The sequence below is a fragment of the Ictidomys tridecemlineatus genome, chromosome 5 (assembly GCF_052094955.1).
Source record: "Ictidomys tridecemlineatus isolate mIctTri1 chromosome 5, mIctTri1.hap1, whole genome shotgun sequence".
Taxonomy (NCBI): domain Eukaryota; kingdom Metazoa; phylum Chordata; class Mammalia; order Rodentia; family Sciuridae; genus Ictidomys; species Ictidomys tridecemlineatus.
In genome coordinates, this window is record NC_135481.1 from 111,937,500 (window position 1) to 111,960,790 (window position 23,291).

Genomic DNA, 23,291 nt, shown 5'->3' on the forward strand with positions numbered 1-23,291 from the left:
CAAGCACAGTGATCCATTGATTTCAGCAGGGTATTGGTTCCAGGACCCATCAGATAATCCAAATAGAAAGATGCTCAAGTCTGTTATATAAAATGGCAAATATTTGCATATAACCTATCTACATCCTCATGTATACTTTAAGTAATCTCTAGATGACTTATAATACTTAATACAATGTAAATGCTATGTAAATAGTTAAAATTGTTTAGGGAGTAATGACAAGAAAAAAAAATCTGTGCTCATTCAGTACAGATGCAAATTTTCCAAATATTTCAGATCCTCAGTTGGTTGAATCTACAAATGCAGAACCCACAGATCTGTAGGACTGGCTGACTTTGTCCCAGTTATTTGTACTGTCATGTCTGAGTTTCTTGAATCATTGGTTTATTGAAACTCAATACTTAGTTTATTGCTATTTAAAATGTCTTCAAAAATATTACGTTATAATTTGGCATTGGAACAGTTATTGTGGGTGCAGCAAGAGAAGACAACAAAGTAAAAGAAAATTGCATGATGTTTTACTCCTGAGATACACATAAAAGGATTGTCTTATCATATCAAACAACAGCCAGGAGAAATAATGTCAGTGCAATTCATGCATCACTTAGAACTATGGAAAACAGTGTATTAAAGATTTTCTGTTAATTGGACAGAGTACCTCACAATCAAAGGACAAATTTGATGAAATAGAGTGTTTACAACATGCTTCTGTTGACTTTGCATATGAATAATGTGTTGGTTCCAAATTCTTAGGCAATATTATTTTTCTTTGAAGATTCTATAGGAGAACATTGGGTATTTATTGTTGCAGCAGAATTCAAGGCTGGCTTGAATTTTGTTCCTTTTAAATTGATCTATGCTGTGGTTTTGATATGGAATGTTACCTAAAGTATCATGTATTAAAGACTAAGGCCCAGTCTATGGTGCTATTGGAAGGAGTAGGAATGTCCCCTAAAGTATCATGTATTAAAAACTAAGGCTCAGTCTATGGTGCTATTAAAAGGTGGAATCTTTTAAGATGTGGGGCCTGCCAGAATAGCCAAAGCAATCCTTATCGAGAAAAGGGATACAGAAGGCATCACAGTACCAGACTTTAAATCATTCTATAAAGCTATAGTAACAAAAATAGCATGGTATTGATATAAAAATAGACATGAAGACCAATGAAACAGAATGGAAGACACAGAGACAAACCCACATAAACATAGTTGTCTCATAATAGACCAAGGTGCCATAAACATACATTGGAGAAAAGAGAGCTTCTTCAAACAAACGATCCTGGGAAAACTGGAAGTCCATATGTAGTAGAATGAAACCAAACTCCTATCTCTCAACCTGCACAAAACTCAACTCAAAGTGGATCAAGGACCTAGGCATTAAAGCAGAGACCCTGTGCCAACTCTGAAGAAGAAGGAGGCCCAGCTCTCCACCATGTCAACTTAAGAACTGACTTCCTCAATAAGATCCTAAAGCATAAGAAGTAAATCAAGAATCAATAAATGGGATGGTATCAAACTAAAAAGCTTCTTCACAGCAAAGGAAACAATCAAGAACATAATAGAGAGCCTGCACAATGGGAGAAAATCATTATTACCTGCATCTCAGTTAGAGCATTAATCTCCAGGATACACAAAGAACTCAAGAACTTAACACCAAAAAACCCCAAATAACCCAACCAATAAATGGGCAAAGGAACTGAATACTTCACAGAAGAAATATGATTGTTCAACAAATATATAAAAAAATGTTCAACAATCTCTGGCAACTAGAGAAATGCAAGTTAAAACTACACTGAGATTTCATCTCATTCTAGTCAGAATGGCAATTATAAAGAATATGAGCAACAATAAATGTTGGTGAGGATGTGGAGAAAAAAGTTCACTCATATATTGTTGGTGGGACTGCAAACTGGTGCAACCATTATGGAAAGCAGTATGAAGATTCCTTAGAAAACTTGGAATGGAACCACCAGTTGACCCAGTTATTATACTCCTTAGTTTATACCCAAAGGACTTACAATCAGCATACTATAGTGCATAGCCACATCAATGTTTATAGCAGCTCAATTCACAATAGCAAAGCTAAGGAACAAACCTAGGTGCCCATCAACAGATGAAAAGATAAAGGAACTGTGGTATATATACACAAAGAAATATTCCTCAGCCATAAAGAAGAATGAAATGATGACATGGTCGTGGTCTTGAAGGGGATTATTGGATCTCCCCCTCTTCCTCTCTCTTTATCTAGCAACCTGGTCATGCAATTTTGCCATGTGCTGCCACTCTCAGATGCTGACTCACCACAGGCCCAAAAAGAATGGGCCAATCAATCATGGTCTGAGACCTCCAAAACTCTGAGGCAACCTTTTATTTTTATAAGCTAATAACCTCAAGTATTTGTTATAGAAACCAAAGCTGACTAACACAATCTGCATTTTCTATTTCAAATAATACAAAAAAGTGTTTTTGCTTGTTTTATTGGTGTTTTCAGTTTTTTTTAAAAATTAATGTCTTATTATTGATTCTGGTTTCCTTCCCTCTTCTTATTTTTAATATTCATTCATCCTTCCAGCCATTCATATCAGATGACTATCATGTGCCAAGAACTGTAGATGAATCAGAGAACTATACAGGCACCATTTCCATTTATCACTGAAAATTTCTAAGTTCGAAGTTCTAGAATCTTCAGCATCTATATTTATCACATTTGACTGTTTAGAATGTTTGCTTATTCTATATCTGGATATGCTTCTATGGTTTATATTTATAATCTGAAATAATTTATAATTTATATTGTCAATTTAGTCTTCTTACATGTTACTTGTACTGTTTTCAAAGTAACCTTGCTAAGTAGATTTTTATTTCAAAACACATGATGCCCAAGCAGTCACACGCTCACCTGGCATCCTGGGTTCGATCCTCAGCACCACATAATAATAAAATAAAGATGTTGTGTCCACCGAAAACTAAAAAATAAATATTAAAAATTTTCTCTCTCTCTCTTTTTAAAAAACAAAACAAAACACATGATGCTTATTTTCTCTCTGACCATTCCTCCAGATCCATTCTTAGACTTTTTTTTCCCTGTTTGGTGCACTGGAAGGTTGATCCCTGTGCTCTGATTGCACCTGACTTATGATTGTGTTTGGCAAATGATAGGACTAGCAGGAGATAAGAAGGAGGAGACAGAAGATGAAGTCATTTTACCCCCCTTTTCCCCTGGTTTAGTGATACAGTTCTAGCATTAACTGTGAGCTTCCTACTTTTTACTTCTTATAATGTTGATCCTCTTTCATTCCAGTTTTGCTTAGGTTTAGGTCAGTCAGTCTGTCTGTGTGTCTGTCTTTCTATCATCTTACTCCTTTAGGTAAAGGAGCTAATGGCTTTCTTTCAGTGTCAATATCTTTGTTGGTTCCTTTAGCTGTCTCCCCATTTTCAAATGATTCCTCTTTCAAAAGTTTCTTCAAGTAAAATAACTTGAGTAAAAGTGTATTTCCTGCTTGGTCCAAAATTGATATAATGTGTGGGTGAATACATATTTTTTCTTTAGTATTAATAATATATAAACATATATATGTACATGTATATTTCATATACATGTATTATATATGTGTGTGTATATGTACATATATTTATTCAGAAATGTTTCTAAGGAAATAGGATATAGAGGTGGGATTCTGGAACTGAGCTGCTCACGTAGTTAATGAATGTACAGATGACCTCTATGCCTGGTAGATATTGTGATACCAGTAATCCATAGCAAGCAAGGGTGTCACAGTTACCCAAATTTTACTGGAAGGAGTATGGAGCAGAGTGTCTATGGAGCACAACTTTGTTAGTTTTTCATTACTATGACAAAATACCTGAGAAAAATCAATCAACTCAAAGGAAGCAAAGGTTTTAGTTCATGGTCACTTAGCTCTGTTGGTTTTGTGCTTGTGGTGTGGTGAGACTTAACATCATGGCAGGGAGTGAATGGTGGAGGAAAGTTGGAGAGAGAGAGAGAGAGAGAGAGAGAGAGAGAGAGAGAGAGAGAGAGAGAGAGAGAGAATATATGAATGGAATGAATGGATGAATACGAATGGGAGAGAAAGGACCAAGATCTCAGTATGCCCTTGGATCCCAATAGGCCCACAGTGAACTACATCCTCCAACTAGGCCCACTTCCTAAAGTTTCTATCTCCTCTCAATAGCACCCCAAGCTGGGGACAAAGCCTTTAACATATGAGCCTTTGGGGGACATTTAAGATTGAAACCATAACAGCAACACTTGAGGTGGTCAATAGGGCAACTGCATTTGATTTCAATGACAACCATTGCTTTTACAAAAATAGTGGGGGAGCATGTATTTTATGACTGTATCAGAGTTTACTGAGAGAAACAATGCTTAGGACCTCAAATTTCCAATCTGAGGTCAGAGTAGAGACCCTGGCACTGTAGTGAATTGAGGAAATGAGTCCAGGCTGTACCCAAATGAGGTGAAGCAAATGGGTCTGAAGAATAGTTCACCTCCACAATGTCAGAGCAAATGGGCTCTGACCAGTGCTGCACACTGTAGTTATGAACTAGATAAAAAAAAGGAGAAGGAGAGGAGTAGGGATGGAACAACTGAGGGAAGAAAAGAGATAAAGAGGAAGAGAGAGAATAGGGGAAGGCAAGAAGGGAGGGGGAAGAACTCACAGCATGTAAAAGATACAAAGAATTTAGTTGAGACAAACACATCCCAAGGTAGGAGGCAAAATCTCCTTTATATTTTCCATAAAGAACTTTAATAAATTAATAAATTCAACCAAAAACCTCAAAGATTCAATAATAAAATGACAAAATCAAATGAAATGCAGATCATAGAGCTATAGAAATAAAATTGAGAACCATGTCACATTATTATTCTAGGCTCCTGGATTAGATAGCAAAATTCTACTTAGTTGAAACAGAGTGGGTAATTGTTAGGTCAAATAATATTAGCTCTTTCTTTCATTGTGTAAACAAATTGATAGGAGCTATGTACACTTAATCAATGAAATCACAAGATTATCAAATTGGGAAGAGAGAGTGCAAAATATCATTCACAGAACTCCATCTTTTATATTTATGTGATATTAGTTACATCCATTTAATCAGCAAAAGTAAGCTAACATTGCCTAGTTTGGTGAAGTTGTTGTGAATATTAAATGAGATACCACTGTAACTTGCTAAGCACAATTGTGGCTTGGTAAGTAGCATCTGTGGTTATTTGGCTTCTGGGAAAGTAAAACAGTACTGAAATTACAAATGAGAACACTGCATGCTGACCCTGCATTCTTTTTCTTCAAGGTTGTTCCCGGGATCCAATTTGTTTAGGTTCTACAAATCTAACACGCCTAACAGGGTTGAGAGTTTAGGATTAGTTGGTTAATAAAGCATGTTTTTCATATATATATTTTAATCTCTGGACCACATGTAGTGCTTACACCAATAGAAGCAAATTCCTCACCTGCTTTTGTCAAAAAAACTCTTCCACTTAGGCAAATAAAAGTAATATCTGAAGTATAATAACTGTGATAAGAGGACTTTACAATATCATCATGAAAGTCAGCTAATAATCCAAAAGTGTTGCCACCATCCACTGAAAGCCAAATCTGTGGAAATAAAGACATAATAACCTCAGTAAAGAGCTGCCATTTGTATGCCTAATATTCCTATGTAAGCAAAGTCATGTAATCTTTCCCATATCCCCACAGACATACACATGCACATTTACATGTATATAGACTCCTTATTCATTAAGTCTACCTTGTAGTTTCATCCTAGAGTCTGTGACAGTGTCTGTGGCAAAGTGTCAGGCCTGCTTAGTATGGATGGTGAACATATGAAAAAACAAGGCTATTCTTATCACTTCCCAAATGGAGTTCCTTTGTTTATAAAAAGATAGATGCTGGGTGTATTTGAATATGGGGGAAGGTGTTTATTCCATATTGACATGAAAGCTCATGTTCTAGGTATTTGACAAATACATATGCACACATATTTTGTAGGAAGAGCCCCTTGTTATTTAAAGGAGCGAATCCTGAAGTCTTAGAAGATCCTCAAATCACTAATTCCACTATATCCTCTAGATCCTCTATTTCCTCATTCTTAGGTAAGAGCATTTTGGGAATAAATCAGGTCGTGTATAGGATGAAACCTGCTTGCTACTTTTTTTAATTTTTATTTTTAGTTGTTGATGGACCTTTATTTTTTATTTATTTTTATGTGGTGCTGAGGATTGAACCCAGGGCCTTGCACATGCTAGGAGAGCACTCTACTGCTGAGCCATCACCCCAGCCCCTTGAGTATTTATTTAAAGGAATTAAGATCAGAATTTCAAAGCAATATCTCTACTCACATGTTTAATGTTCCAAAATTCAAAATTTCCATGATAGGAGTTAGCTCAAGTGTTCATCAACAGATGAATGGATAAAGAAAATGTGGTACACACATACAGTGGGATGTTATTCTTGCCACCTCTTTATTTTAGTGGGAGCGGGGGTACCGAGGATTGAACTTAGGGGCACTCAACCACTGAGCCACCTCCCCAGCTCTATTTTGTATTTTATTTAGAGACAGGGTCTCACTGAGTTGCTCAGTGCCTCGCTGTTGCTGGCTCTGAACTGGTGATCCTCCTGTCTCAGCCTCTCTAGCTGCTGGGATTACAAGTTCACTGTGCCTGGCATTGCCAGCTCTTTTAATAGCCTAAGTTTCATTCAAGTGAAGATTTTTGGCGTTTGAATCTCTTTTTTAACATTAATTTTAGTTAACAAGCTATGACCAAAAGTGGATATTTTTTCCTTAAAATTTAAAGCTTTATAAATGAGCCGAACTATCTTAGACCACTACCTACTCTGTTTACATTGTGGTCTTCTCTTAAGATATAATCCTGGTCGCCTCTATCTTTTTCCAGAAGCAACCTGTTATCAATTTGAAAATTCTATACAGTTACACTTACATATATGTGTATATAGTAGTAGAAGTGAATAGTCCTGATTTTATTTTATGATAGGAGAAGGGTAGGAAGGTGCCTGGGTGTGGTTCACCTTTGAACTTGAGCATGAAGTATCCTGCATGCTGAGTGGGTCTGAATGTTACAAATGCACATACTCCTATCATTCAGGATGCAGTGCACCTTGCTGGTGTAGCACAGTCCACAATCCTAAACATTTGATATGTGGGTTTCCATTTCCCACTCTTTGGACCCTGCATGTTACTGGGTTTGTGAGCAGGGTAGTGGGGAGGAGTGTGTGGGAGAAGGTGCTTTGGATAATTTGTTTTTTTAACGATATTATTTTAGTTGTTGATGGATCTTTATTTTATTCATTTATTTATATGCGGTGCTGAGAATCAAACCCAGTGCCTCACACATGCTAGGCAAGCACTCTACCACTGAGCCAGAATCCCAGACCTTGAATAATTTGTTGAAAGTCTGAGGTGTCTGTGCTTGATATTTTAGAAGTTACATTTACCACTCAACAATAGCTCTCATTTTGCTAGCTCTTGTGGACCTCCATAGTCTCTGCTCTATGACCTAGTATCCAATTTGTGGATATATTATATACACATTTATATTTAGGGTTAGGGTTAGGTTTGGTTGTACCAAAATTTTCACTGTTATAAACAATATTGCAGTGGAAATTCATTTATCTGCCTCTTTGTACTGCCTGCTATATATCTAAATCAGTACTAAAAAGTTGAGTTGATGAATCAGATGCTAGATGTATTTCTATAATTTTAATATATACTAACAAAATGATTCTTAATTTTGCTGAACTAGTTTATGTTCCTACCAGTAGTGTGTAAGAATATTTATTTCCCCAGATCTCATCAATATTTGATAACAAATATTTATTTTTAATTTTTATTGATTACTTGAATGAAAAAAGTGACATCTCATTGCAGTTTTTCTATATATTTAAAATTATTGATCCACGCTGGGGCTTGGGTTATGGCTCAGTGATCGAGTGCCTGCTTAGCACATGCGGGGCTCTGGGTTTGATCCTCAGTACCACATAAAAATAAAATAAACATATTGTGTCCAAATACAACTAAAAAACAAACAAAAAATTATTGATCCATGCATGGTGCACTAATATGTTCTTTATATTACTCATTTAATCATATAATGAACATATATAACCGAGATCCCCAACTTAGGAACTGGCATATTGTTAGTAATTTACATGAAATCTATGTGTTTCTCTTCAATCTGGTTTCCCTGCCTTCTCCTTCAGAGATATACAATATCCTGACTTTTTTGTTTTTCATTCCCTTCATATAAAAAATTAGCACATGTGTATTCAAAATACATTGATTTATTTTACTTATTTTTTTCTCTTTATATAGTTAATGTTATGGTTTGGATGTGAGGTGTCCTCCAAAAGCTCGTGTATGCGGTTTAGAGGTGAAGTGATTGGGTTATGAGAGTCTTAACCCCATCTGTACAGTAATCCCCTGATGGGATTAACTAAGGGGGTAGCATGTGGCTGGAGGAGGTGGGTTATTGGGGGTGTGCCTTTGGGGTATATATTTTGCATCTGGTGAGTAGAGTCTCTCTTTGTTTTCTGATCATCATGTGAGCTGCTTCCCTTGCCAGACTCTTCCACTATGATGTTCTGCCTCACCTCAATCCCTGAGGAAAGGAGCCAGCTGTCTATGTACTGAGACTTCTGAAACTGTGAGCCTCCAAATAAACTTTTCCTCCTCTAAAACTGTTCTCATCAGGTCTTTTGGTCACAGCCATGAAAAACCTGACTAAAACAGTTACCCCATATCTCATCTTCTAGAACTTACTTTTCCCCCCAATTATTTACTTATAATTATACATGTTGGATAATTACACATATTGTGTGATTATAGATAAAATATATATTATATATTATTATATACATATTATATATAATATATACATATATGAACTGAGTGCTTTTATTTGTTTTTCCATTGCTGTGTAATAATTCCCTACATGAATAAACTTTACTTATTCATTTTCCTACTAGGCATCTGGATTGTTTTTCATTATTTAATGCTATTGCTAACAGTGCCAGATGAATGTCTAAAAATATCTATTCATGTATGTGTTTCCTTTGCTAAAAGTGATATCTATGGGTCATAGAATATGCAACTGTTCAACTTTACAGGATAATAACACCATATTGCTTTGCAAAATAGTTGTAATTTATTCCATCTGCAGTAAATAAGAGATCTGGCTGCTCCACATTCTCTTAAACATTTTGTATCATCAGAATGAGCTTTGCCAAATATATAGCTGAAAACAACAGCATATTGCACTCTTGATTTGTATTTCCCTGTTTACTTGTGAACTACATCACTCCTCAATGTTTATTCCAGTGGGGTTTCTCATAGACAACTTATAATTGAGTCTTTTTTTAGATCACTCTGATAATCTATGACTTTGGATTGGTGTAGTTAGAACTCTGATGTTGACATGATTGTTGAAACAGTGCAATGATCTATCATATTTGTTACTATTTTCTCTTTGTTGCTTTGTTCCAACTTTGCCTTTCACTCATTTCCCATCTTTTGTGGTTTTAATTTAATTTTTTATAGGATTCCATTTTCTCTCCTTTATTAGTATATCACTTATTTTCTTTTAAAAAACTTTTTAAAGCAGTTTGAAAGTGGGCTAATCTCTATCCACTTTCAAGTAATGTTATATAGCTTCCTGGGTAGTGTGACTATCTTAAAATAAAGTAATACTGATTCTTTCCTCCCATCCCTTCATTTGCCTTCTTGCTGACCCAGAATTTGTGTGTGTGTGTGTGTGCTGCTAAGAATTGAAAATGCTAAGTTTTGCATGTGCTAAGCATGTGCTCTACCACTGAGAATTACCCTCAGTCCCAGAAGTCTTCTTTTGAATGACAATGACCTTATTTATTAATACTTTTTATGGTTAGTACTTTTGAGCCTTGTTTTAAAATGCTTTCTCTACCTTGATTTCAGAAAGATAGGCACTTATATTTTCCTCTAAAATTTGGATATTTGAATTATTTATCTATCAGGATGTATGTTGTGATGCAGGGATGCAGTTCATGTTTTCTGTATTTATGGCCAATTCTTCCCATCCCATTTTGATCAGTGCCTATTTCCTCTTCAATTGTAATGTCTCTTGGGCCTTTATCAATTCTCCATATATGAATGGTTGTACTTGTGGGATTGTTAGTTCTTTCTGTCAGCCAATTTTTTCTGTTCCCTAGCCAAAAACACATCATAATTACTTGTTTTTTAAAATGCATTAATACCCAGTGCCAATTCTTCCTCTTTATTTTCTTTGTAAGTGTCTTGACTATTCTCAGTTTACTGTATACACTTAAACTCTATGACAAATCTTGTTGGGATTTTGATTAGAGTTGTATTAGATCTATAGATTAATTTAAGAGAGAATTGATATTAAAGGACTGCGAATTTTCCTGTCCACAAGCATGTTTATGCCCATTTGTTGACAGAATTTTAAATGTCTTTCAGTGAAGTTTATAATTTTGTATATATGTGTCTTGGAAATCTTTTCTTAGATTTATTCTTAAGTACCTTATAATTTTGTGTGAGTTTTTTTAAAAAAAAATTTAGTTGCTGAAGGAACTTTATTTTATTTATTTATACATGGTGTTGAGAACTGAACCTAGTGCCTCAAATATGTCAGGCAAGTGCTCTACCACTGAGCAACCACACCAACCCTGTTCTTTGTTTTTGTTAATGTACATAGTATCTTGAAAATTATGCTTTCAAATTTGTTGGTCATGTGTAGAAATGCAATTAATTTTTTCTTCCACACTGCTTAATTCTTTTGTTTGTTCTAGTAATTTGTATGTATCTTTTAGGTTTTCTGTGTAGATAATCATATATTTTTCAAAGAAAGTTTTATTTACTACTTTCCAAAATTCATGCCTTCACTTTCTTTTTTTCTTTGTACTATTTCATTCCCTTATATACTCCATTTTACTTCTTAATTTCTTGATAAAGCTTCAATCATGGTTAAACACAACTCTCTGTTTCCTCCACTATGTGTGCACCCCCATAATTGACCATGGAGAAGAATATCAGTATCGCTGAAGTGGTCATACTTTTAGCTAATGAGTAAAAGGTACCAGCAATCACATTGCATTCCCTTAGTCAATTCATTACTATTTTTTTTCTGTGACATTTTACTCTGTATTCTTTTCCTAAATTCCCAATATTCCTCCTCCATTTTTCACTCTAATGTCTGAACTACTATCTAAGGCTGGTCTCTCCACTAGTGCATATATACCATTTTGTTTTATTTATTTATTTAAAAGCATCACTTCAACAGATTTGCCTCTACTTTTCTCTTTCTTCTTAATTGATTTTCCCCTCTGCTGAATAATTCCCATCAGCACATAGCATGATTATTCCTATATTTTTTTCATTAGACAATAAAGTATTTATAAAAAACCATAAACTGAATGCTCTCATAAGCCTCTCTGGAAATAACACCCCATTGTCATAGCACAAGGTGAGGAAAATGGCAGAATAAAAGATGCAGGGATGGATGGAGTCTGAGAGGCTGGAAAGGAGGTGATGGTTTACAATAATAAAAGAACATCGTCCTCAAGCTTACTCCCTAAAGCTATGCTTGGAAGAAGGCCTATACTTAAGGGGCTGACAGGGAATGATGGGAAACAGCCTTACATGGAGCAATGGGGAGCAGATGAGGGGAGCTGGAGGGACTACATAAACATGCCTTGAGGCCCTGGAGAAAACCTGAAGCCCCAGGTGAAATTCTAGAATCTCTGGTGCTGAGGAGGTCACCCTGGATACTGGGAAAGAATTTGGAAAACTTACCATTTTTGAACTCTATGGGAACATCTATAGAGTCAGGCTGGGAACCTCACATGAAGAAGCATCATCCACAGGATCCAGGGAATAAACCTCTAGGTAGGATTCTTAATTCCCAGGTAAAATTGCCAAAGGTATAGAATCTATTTTCTGTCGCTATGCAACACTGTCCCCCAAATACATTGGGTCATAAAAACTACCATATTTTTCCAAGTACCACCCATGGGTTGCTCCCTGTTCCTTGTTCATCACCATAAAGACATTCTAACCTGCTTTCATGCATTGGGGACCCCAGTGCGTGTAGAGAGAGCTGAACTAAGCCACAAGTCTACTTAGCCAACATGTAAGCAAATCTGGGAGGGTCTTAGGCCCCACAAATGTGCCTTTCCTATCAATCAAGGACAGTCACCCCTTTCTATCTCCCCAGCAAATCAAGTTAAAAAATAGGGTAAACTACTGCCTTTATTGGGAAAAGGTGACTCTGGAGTAAGGCATGGATTAAAGTGAACAAAGTAAACACACAGATTGACCAGAGAACAGGTGACACATCCACTGGTATCACAAGAGGGGCTGGAGAAGGGCAATTTTTACTTCACTTCCCCTTTAACTCATCTTGTTCTTAAAATGGTGAGTCCACTAGGTCCTAAAAGTTCTCTAGTCAAGAATAAGTGGAAGTGGGAAAAGAAAGCAATCCCAGGATCATGGATGCTTTTCATCACTATGACCAAAATACTGACAAAAACAACTTATAGGAGGGAAAGTTTATTTGGGGCTCATGGTTTCAGAGGTCTTAGTCCATAGATGGCCTACTCCATTGCTCTGGGTCTAAGGTGAGACAGCACATCATGGTGGAAGGGTGCAGTGAAGGGAAGTTGCTTCCCTTGTGGCAGCAAGGAAACAGAGAGGGGGGGGGGCTCACAGGGAAGATGCACCCTTCCAGAGCACATTCCCAGTGGTCCATTTCCTCCAGCCATGCCTCACCTGCCTATAGTAATTCCCCAGTCATTGAAACTAGGTTGGACTGATTAAGTCACAGCTCTCACAATCCAATCAAATTACTTCTGAATTTTCTTGCATTAACAGGAGCTTTTTGGAGATACCTCATTTCCACACTATAACAATGGACTAGCAGGAAGGATCTTATTCCTTGATTCCCTTGGTCCCTTGGGGTCCTCGGAGGATGGAAAGTTAACAGGCAAGACTTCCTACAGACAAAGCTTATTCAGCTCTAGGAGCTAAAGAGGATCCTGGAGAAACACCTGTTCCAAGGAATTTTCTACAGTCACACTCACCATGAGCCATTCCAGGGAGCAGAGGAAGGAGTGGGTAAATGTACCTATAAAAAGAGTATGATTTTTCTCCACCAAAAATAAATGAACAAATAAAATAAGGATTGGTTTCCATTCTTCTCTCTGAGACCTATGCTGTGCCAACACTTGGGCCTGGCTCCTCTTCTTCTTACCCTGCCATCTCTCCCTCTGCTTGGGTGCTGTCTGTGACTCTTCTCCACTGGAGTTGCAGGGTGATGAGGTTCCAAGAGAACAGCACATTGTTCTAGGAAGAACAGGGAGACCCCATACTTCCAAGTGGAAACGTGAGGCTGCAGCACAGCTGGAATGTATCAGGCTTTCTTGGGGCAACTGGATTGATTTAGTAAAGCAAGAGAATAGCTAGTTTTGTTTAAAAGATGCCCCTGGCACATAGTTTTAAAATTCTCTTTATTGGTGGTAGATGGTGGTAGGAGCTGCTTCACAGGTCGGGGGAAAAAAAACCAAAAAGGAACATGGTGATGACTGGAGGAAGGGGCAGCCCTGTCAGTGGCCAATGGAAGTGCCCATCTCAGTGGCATTAAAGTATATAGGGGATACTGGTGGCTCCTGTAGTTTCTACTGTGCATTCTCAGATCCAAAAAGAACAATGCCTAGAGCTTTCAGCCTCACAGAGAGCCCAGCCTACAAGGTGACATCAAAACTAGAAGGCTTAAAAGGAGTTTTTAAAAGCCATGACATCCTTTGCTGAAATAAACATTAACATCCTCAACACAGATGACATGGTTAAGAGTCTTTTAATGTCTGTGAAGTTTTATGGGATTAAACATAATTTCTCTGAAACATATGTGAGACTTGTGGCTGCTGTGTCTCTAAAACCTAGGGGTTCTCAATTTTAATTGGAATGCAGGTCATGCTAATGACTACCATGTTGGGCCTGGCATCAAGAGATGAGGGTGAGGCGATGCTGTGGTTGATATGGAGCAGTGGGCTGGCTGAGTCTCCTTCACTGCTGATTTTAGCTGAGGGACTCATCATTCCAAATTTAGACCCATCAACCATACTTGTTGGTCAGGATAAAGAGAACCCCAACAGATGCAGGCAATACATCAAGTCCAAGTGCTATGGATACCCTGAAGGTGTCTTCCTCTAGCTTGTGGTACTCAGTGATAGGAGGTACAGGGCTCACTTTGGACTTGAAACCAGATATCTGTGCTCTCATGATCTTCTGTCCCCACAGCAAGTGACATGCTAAAACTCTTGGCACATGGTCCCTCTCTCAGCACTGCGCCACCATTTTAAGGGGTGGTCCTCCCTATTCCTATACATTTTTAAAAAACCCTATTCTCTTGAACTCCATTTTCTCTTTAAACATTGCCCATTTCACTACTTCACTTTTCCACAAAACTTTGTAAAGGATTTGTTTGTATGCACTGGTCTAATTCTTGTTCTGTCATTCTCCTTCCAGTAGGCTTTCCACCTCCCGGAACCTCAGAGTGACTCCATTCTTTAACTAAGGTATAACCACTCAGCATAAAAGAAGTGACACCATTACTAGAGTGTGAAATTTCATGTGTATGCACCTGATTGCCAGAAACAATCACAACCATTACTCAGCTGAAAGAGCTGTTTTCAATATCAACAAAGAATTCCTCAGGACTTTGTTAGGAAGTGACAACAGGTAGGTGCTTATATTTAAAACAGCCTGCCAGAAACCATCACAGCATCAAAAAGGTTACAATTAAAGGGTGTTTACCTGATATACTAAAAAGGCTTTTGGTAAGTTTCAATGGATAGATTCCATATCCATATTTTTCTCCTATACCATAATCTAGCCTTTGTACATCATTTCCAAAGCCCTGTACAGAAGTGATAAGACTTCTACTGATCTTATACTTTTCAAGTTCCTAAGCTATTTGTAAAAATTTAGGGTGAACACTGAGTTTATTGACCATGAGTCTGCTATAATGGTATACCAGCATGCTTCTGAGCATCCTTTTGAGAGCATTACCTTAGATTTTGTTTTATAGACCTACTTGCTTCCAAAATGCACATTCTAACTAAATAGCATTTTTTACTTGGAAGTTAAAGATTGAGGAATTTGTATCTGTGAGGTAAAACTGCAACCTTCAAATGCAATCCCTGAGTCACAGAGAAACTTGCTCTCTCTTGACCAAACTGAAGTCATCATAATTTTTACTTCCACAGAATGTTTGAGAAACTTCACTAAGAAACTGGGATTCTAATTAGAATAAGATATACTCCATTGTTGAATAAAATTTCAAAATATATTTTAGTCATGTATAACTAAAAAAAATAAAAAATAAAATAAAATAAGAAATTTTTATTTTATTTTAAAATATTTAAATTTTTATTTTAAAAATTTTTTATTTTATTTTAAAAATAAAAAAAGAAGTTGAATCTGTTGTTCTCATTGGAAGTCACTGCTGCAGTGTTTCTTAGTTCTGACCTTTACTTAATGTGACTTTGTGCTCTTTATTTATTTAATAATTTTTAGTTGTTGATAGACATTTATTTTATTTACTTATTTATATGTGATACTGAGAATCGAACCCAGTGCCTCACATGTGCTAGGCAAGCGCTCTATCACTGAGCCACAACCCCAGCCCCTCCAGCAGTACTTTTTTATTTTTTAAATTTTTTAATATTTTAATATTTTTAGTTGTAGATGGACACAATACCTTTATTTATTTATATCTGGTGCTGAGAACTAAATCTAGTGCCTCACACGTGTAAGGCAAGCGCTCTACCGCTGAGCTACAACTCCAGCTCCTGTACTCTTTACTTTTGAACTGCCTGATATCCCATAGGTGTTATAAAATCTCCTTTATCAAGTTTTTTTTTTTCAAGTTACTGGTACAGAACTGAATGATGGGAGGCCAGAGGATAGAGCATGCTACATGCTTAGACAAAGCAAATAAAGAAAGGTCAATGTTAAATGCCAGAAACACCAGATGTATATACTAAGATACTAAGTGTATATACTAAGTAGTATGTATATATATATATATATATGCATTATTTATATATTTTATAAATAATACACACATATATATAAAAGTGTATATATATATACACTTTTATATATATACTTTTAGTATATATATATATATACTTTTAGTCTGTTAATGGCAAAAGAGTTGGGAAGAAATGTATTATAACTGTCAAAATTAAGAAGAAATCTGGTCTATCTATGACTGCTTTTAATTTTTTTTTTTTTGCAGTACTGGGGATTGAACCCAGAGACTCACAAATGCTGGACAAGCACTCTCCCACTGGGGTACATCCCCAGATTATTTTTATCTGCTAGTCAACAGTGAACTGATAAAAAGGTAAAAGCTGACAGCAAGCACTAAACCCCAAGCTTAATACATAGTAAGTAGTCAATAAATCATCTTTCCTCTTCATTTCCACCTCCCTGATCACGGGTGACTTCTTTAGGTCCAATCACTCAGCACAGAGTAACTTAAAGAACGATTTACCCCCTAATAAGTTATGTGATTTACCCCTCTACTAGAGGGAGAAATTTCATGTGCACATACCTGATTGCCATAAACATACAAAAAGTGGCTTCGTGGATGAAATACCATTCCAACAGGAGAAGAAAACGAGGGAGGAAATAGGAAAGGTGGAAACTTTGGTGTGGAATTTGGGTTGTTCTTGGATATGGCATTCACAGAGGCAATGGTAGTTTTCTCGAGCTAAATAAATAAAATATCAGGAATTTGTAAGAATTTGATCATTATTACTAGTCCACATTACAAACTTTAGACCTGTTCTTAGATTTTGAATAAGATAGGGACATACCTCTCAACACAGTATAGAACTGGAAGGATTAGCAATCATTGATATTTCTTTACTCCACTGCCCTCCATTTTACAGTGTTGAAATTAAGTTTAGGAGGCAAAAATAATTTGTCTAAAATTTTATAATCAATGGCACAGAGAGTTTATAGAATTTTTCCTGAACCTGGCAGACAGAATCAAGTGACTGTGCTTATAACTCTCATGCCCAAAGTGTGGATGCCTGAGTCATATCCTAATTTTCTCATATCATGATCTTGAAGGGATCAGACTATGACATCCCAAAATACATCACTTTGGAATAATTTTAAGCTAAAGAGACTTTTGGAATTCAACTGATGCAGAAGGAAAATCTTTCTCAGAGCTTCCTTTTCTGACTAAAAGCAACTTCTGGGAAATGACTGTAATAAACTTTTCTTCAGAGCAGATCTACTCCCAGAAAAGAAACTGAAAATAAAACCTACCCTTGTGGGAGATACCTAGATGGACAAACGTTATCTAACCTTCTTATCTCCTGTTATTCTCTTGAAAACCAGTCATCTGTTTTCCCAAAACAAATGCATCAATTGAATCTCAATATCGTTCAGCTTAAAATTATCTTGACACCAAAGTGGCATATTTTGGGGTATATTTTTCCACTCACCTTTACCTATTAAACTATCATCCCCCAATTTTAGCCACCCTTGAAATTACTCATCACTGAGTTTCTCTCATATAAATGAACACTGCATGTGTAAACTAATAGGTGGATTAAGGACCTTTGGAATAGAAAACATAGACATGTGGCAACAGGTCCCATTGTCTGCACATCTTAACTAACCACTTTATGGAACCTTAAATTTATAAGGAAAAAACTATCAGCTTATATTCTCCTGGAGAACTAATTGAGATTCATCACTCTGCCATTAGCATCATGGTTTCCACCGTCATCAAATGGAACAGTCAGAGGTGATGAATCTCTAAAGTGTCAAACTGTATTCTTCATTGTAAATAATTTTGCTGTAGCCAATTTTATCATGTTCTATGGCTAAAGATAACAAGAATTTGGAGATAGCTTTTGATAAGGTAAATTTGCATTGTGGGAGAATCAGGAGCAATCACCTGGGCTATTAAACCTACCTTGTCGTATAAGAGGTAAACTCCAGCATCACGCTCTTGGTCCATGAGAAATGTTAACACATTTGAGCGCATATAAGTTGCTATTCTATCTTGGTCAGGAAAGCAAGGAAACCATTCAACAAATGGTTCCTTACCAAAAAAACAAGAGCTCGACTATAAAAAGAGAAGGGAAAAGTTAATGCTGTTTTAGAAATGTAAGTCATCATAGTAAAACAAACTAATGAACCATTGTGTTGCCCTAACTAATTACAAATCAAATGTTTAAATCTTCAAAGTCTTTGCTTCTTTTCTAAGGGAGATGAATCCAGGAAATATTGCAAAGCATCTCTTTCTGGTACAAATTATTTGTCAAGAATCATTGTGTAGACCTAGATTTAACATAGTTAGGGAACTGCTATTAAAGCTAATCAGACCCACCACTGGGAGTATAGAGTGACTAATTGCTAATCATTTCACCACATAAATTCCATTTTTTGGATTAATAACTACCCATGAAATCATGCATAACAAAAATTCTTACCTTTTAAAATATTTAATATCATACCTCACTTAGAGTCCTATTTCTGTCAAAGGTGATAGTAATATAATCAACTATAAAATATAAAGGTATAGGAATTATGAATAGCATATATATTTCTAGAACTAGAAGGGTTAGTGTTAATAAAATAGTCTTCAAAAAATAATAGATGTTGGGCTGGGGTTGTGGCTCAGCAGTAGAGGGCTTGCCTAGCAAGTGCAAGGCCCTGGGTTTGATCTTCAGCAACACATAAAAATAAATTAATAAAAAAAGGTATTGTGTCCAACTACAATTAAAAAATAAATATCAAGGATGTGTTATCAACTTATACTAAAATACAGATTTTTTTGCAGGTGTGTCTATTGTCTCAAATTTAAATTAGTTTTTCCCTTTATTTTAGGCCATTAATTTGTATAAATCAAACTTATCTTTACATTTTATTTTATTTTGATGTATGCCATTTTATTTAATCTCTATATATCATCTATATTGAAAAAACCTGTTAATATATAGTTAACTAAAATTTACCTTCAAAATGTTCTTTGTTGGCAAAACATCTTTCATTATACCATAATTTTCCTTTGATATAATCAACCTATAAAAATAAATAAATGAAAATATCACTTAAGTAACATGTAAACTTAAGCTACAGAAAAAAAACTTACCAAAAAATTCCAAGGTTTGATAGTTCAGGGATGGGAGGCAAATAGAGAGGAAAACTGCATGCAAATGAACTAAAAGGTTGTAGAATGAAAATAAGAAGCTAGAATGCAGATTTTGAACAATACACGCAAAAAAAGGAATACAAAGAGGAGAAATTGCACGACTTAGTTTGCATTATTGAAGATGCTATTGTCTATGACCCATCTTTCTGAAGCTAGCATCTGCCCTTAGTCTGTCATAAAGGGTTTATCTTTCATTCCGAATTAGCTGCAGCTGGGTTTAAGGAGCCTTCACGGATGCCTGAGTGCAGCAAGTAGCAGCAAGAAAAAGGTATTGAAAATTGGTCATGAGAGAAGCTTCAAAGGAAGTGAGATGGTATGCACTGGGTATTCCTTATATGCAATTTGAGATGATTCTGTTACAAGAAGATTCTGACTTTCAAATTATTGTTGAGACACAGGGAGACTTTCTTACACTTTTATAGACACAGTAATAACATCTATATCATCTGTGCATAAAATCCTTTTAAATATTCTAAAATTGTGGTGATGGTTAGACAACTCTGTAAAAATACAAAACAACATGGAATTATACAATTTAAAAAGATAAAGTTTATGGTATGTGAAATATGGCTCAATAAAAAATGGTAAGAAACACACAGAAGGTCTTATAAGATGAAACAGACAACAATATATTTGGTGTTCTACTGCCATTCAAGTTCAGGTATTATAATCAAATAAAACTTTTTGAGTTCTCAGATAAATCTTCAGATTTGCAGGATACAGTAATTATCATTATAATATCTGGGCAGTTAATATAAAATCTTTATTGGGCCTTGAAATATTTCTCTTCTCCTGGGCATAGTGGTACATGCCTGTAATCCCAGTGGCTAAGGAGGCTAAGACAGGAGGATATCAAGTTCAAAGCCAGCCTCAGCAATAGTGAGGCATTAAGCAACTCAGTGAGACCCTGTCTCTAAATAAAATGCAAAATAGGGCTGGGGATGTGGCTCAGTGGGCAAGTGCCCTTGAGTTCAATCCCCGGTACCCCCTGCCCCTCCACCCCCAACCAGAGTTGTATTCTTATTCTGCCTTTTTAGATTCTTCTGGGATTTAAAAAAGAAAACAACTTGAAATCAAACAGCCCTGTGATTAACCTTAGGGATAATTTAATCCCAGGATATGCTCATGATCCAGGTCTGACCTAAAGTCACAGGATTGGTTAGGTATGAACGTATAATCTGAGTCATGTGAATCGTGAAAATCAGCCTTAAGATGCTTGGGTGTCTTAATTCCTATTGGGATTGCTAATTTGGTTTCTGCAAACATGGTGGCTAACATAAAGGAAAGCAGGATTGTGGGAGGCCAACCTTACAGGTGACTGAGTTACACTCCCCAGCTGGGTGCTGAGGCGCTCAGTCACAGAAATGGATGTGTCTTGCTACAGCCCCATGGGTGGAGCTATGCTCACCTGTTCCTTTGTAATATAACCCCTTGCCCTGTTTAGGATAGAATCTTCCATGGAAGTGCCTTGTGTGTGTCCCCTTCTCTTACTGTGCCCTTGAGTGTGGCCTACCCAGATGTCAGTCAACCTGCTGACAGTGGACATCATGAAGACAGCCTCAGCCCCCTGAAACCTGACCCCTTGCCTCATTTGAATAGCTTCTCCTCAATAAAAGGGGTCAGCGAGTGCTCTGGCTCTCTCTCTTTCTACAGACCCTTAAGGTCAGAGGAGCCGTCACAGCAACCCCAAAGAAAAAGGTATTTGTGTCTCTTGTGTGGTTATTTCGTGCAGCCCGGTTAGCCCAGTTTAACTAGAGTGACCCCTGAGCCTTTTAGTCGTGAGAACAGAAACCTGGCACAGGACCAAAAGTTGAAATGACAGAGTCCTCCAGATATCTGGTAGGGAGTGAACCCAGTCATGTTTGGAAGCCAGCTTTATCCCTTGAATTCCATATCTACATGAATGGATGACTTTCTCTCCTTTGCTAAAATTAGCTTTAATTTGGCTTCTGTCATTTGTCTTCAGAAAGTTCCTGGCTATCTGCACTGGAAAAGAATCTAACTACCTTTTTTAAAAAAGTAAATTTTATTATTTATTCTTGAGCTTTATAAAATGATGTTATGGGATATATAGACAGTAAAATGTTTACTAGAGTGGGCTATCTTTTTTAAAAAACAGCTACACTATATTATGTACTATGCTAAGATTTTTATTTAACTACCTTCTAAGAGATAGATATATTTTTGCCCATTTTAAAACAAAGAAATTGAGATCCAGAGAGTTATACAACTCGTTTAAAGTTATATGCTATATGGTAATAAATTAGCCAAAATTTGAATTCAGTCTGTCATTTATTCACTCATGGATTCATCAAATATTTACTGAAACTTCCCATGTACAAGGAAATGTGGTAACTGATTAGTAACAAGATAGCCCTTGGCCTGGAACCTAAAATCTTGGAACTAACCAGGTGTCTACACAGACAAAACAGGGAGTCGAACGATAGAATCAGTGCTGAGAGCTTTGCGAGTGCACGGGAGGGGTACCCTGGTGGTTAGCGAGGGACTCCTGGAGAGTGAGAAGAAATTTTCTAAACAGAAAGAGTGAGAGGGAGTGCATGCTAAGAAGATAAAATATGTCCTGCAAGAGACCTGATTTGTGAGAAGTGTGGGCACATTAAGGGAAGGCAAATATCTGGGCATAGCTGGAGAGATGGCTCAAGGAGATGAGCAGGCACAAAGGATTTTGTTATTTCACAGGACTTTGAATTCCATCCCTAAAGAAGTGACCCAAAGTCCATACTATTTCTATTTAAACACATTTTTGTGGGTAAGTAACAGATTTTGCCTCATGCCAATTTCCCAGTTTAGAGTTTTACACAGGGTGTGGATGTGCTGTGTCAATTATTCTTTCAAGTTATTCAAGCTGCTGCTAAAGTTTCACCTCTATGGAGAGGGATGCTCTAACCCTCCTCTTTTAAACAGAATATTGTTTTCCCTTGAATCTATTTTTCTCTCATTCTGCTTTAGTTTAAGCACTTACAACTATCTAAAAATCTCATTATATATTTGTTTGTGTACTGATTTATGATCTAGTTCCCTCAATAGAATGCTAAGCTATGTAAGAATAGGGACTTTACCTTAGGCACTGTGAAATAACCACATGTCCGAACAAGCATAGATTATAGTCAGTGATAAAAAAATTATTGAATGGAGAAATCACCAAATATGAACTACTCAACTACTGCCACAAAAGCCACATATATCCCATGCCTGACATCTTTCCTCCTCCAGTCAATCTTTACACAAAAGGTCTTATCCAAAGGTAAATCCCTATACCTTTAAGAATAATTTCACTTTTTCCCTTTCTTTCCTCCCTAGCCCCAATACCTCCCTGTTTTCAGAAAACTTGGATTTCCCTCCTTTTATCACTACCACACCTGAGATTTGTTGAGATATTTTGTTTCAATAGGATTTGTTATAAATCCTTATAAATGGTAAAAACCTCTATAAATGGAAATTTAAAAATTTAAAAAATATTTCATAAGCATTTCCCCCTTACTCTGCCAGTCCAAGTTTTAGTAGTGCATTGTGCCAATATTGGCCACATAAAATTAATAGGAACAAAACTATTAACAGCAACATTGTATCAGCAAAGAAGTGGAAAATTACACAAGCATTCATCAACTGGGGACAGGTTAAATAAACCCTGATAAGATGGCATACTTGTAGCTATAAAAAAGAAACAAGGGGAAAAAAAAAAGAAAAGAGGTCATTCTTCATGAACCAGTATGAACTTTTTCTTGTGCTATATTAATAATGAAGAAAGTAAGTTATGTCTGTAGTATATGTGTATGTAGTGTAAGAAACCTGAGAAAAATATATAGCCCAAATTATTTGAATTTACATTAAAAACACTAAAAACTTATGGAATGTTTACTTGTAAGGGACAGGGAAAACAGGCTGAGTATACACAGGTAGGCAGGAGTGAGACTTCTCAGTTTGTCTTTATATAACTTCGGTTTTTAATTACATGAATGTATCATCTATTAAAAAATAATTTTTAGATGTCAGAA

General features: G+C 36.4%; 1 protein-coding gene across 1 annotated transcript in view; it reads right to left on the bottom strand.

The window, feature by feature from the left end:
* Nucleotides 1-23,291, bottom strand: part of Catsperb (catsper channel auxiliary subunit beta) — a 123,318-nt gene that overhangs the window by 42,237 nt on the left and 57,790 nt on the right. The window contains exons 10-14 of the mRNA XM_078050723.1: nt 19,079-19,145; nt 18,578-18,624; nt 18,034-18,186; nt 16,654-16,812; nt 5,473-5,617 (exon numbers count right to left, since the gene is read on the bottom strand). Of these exons, the coding sequence (XP_077906849.1) occupies nt 5,473-5,617; nt 16,654-16,812; nt 18,034-18,186; nt 18,578-18,624; nt 19,079-19,145 (571 nt within the window). The remainder of the gene's footprint in view (nt 1-5,472; nt 5,618-16,653; nt 16,813-18,033; nt 18,187-18,577; nt 18,625-19,078; nt 19,146-23,291) is intronic.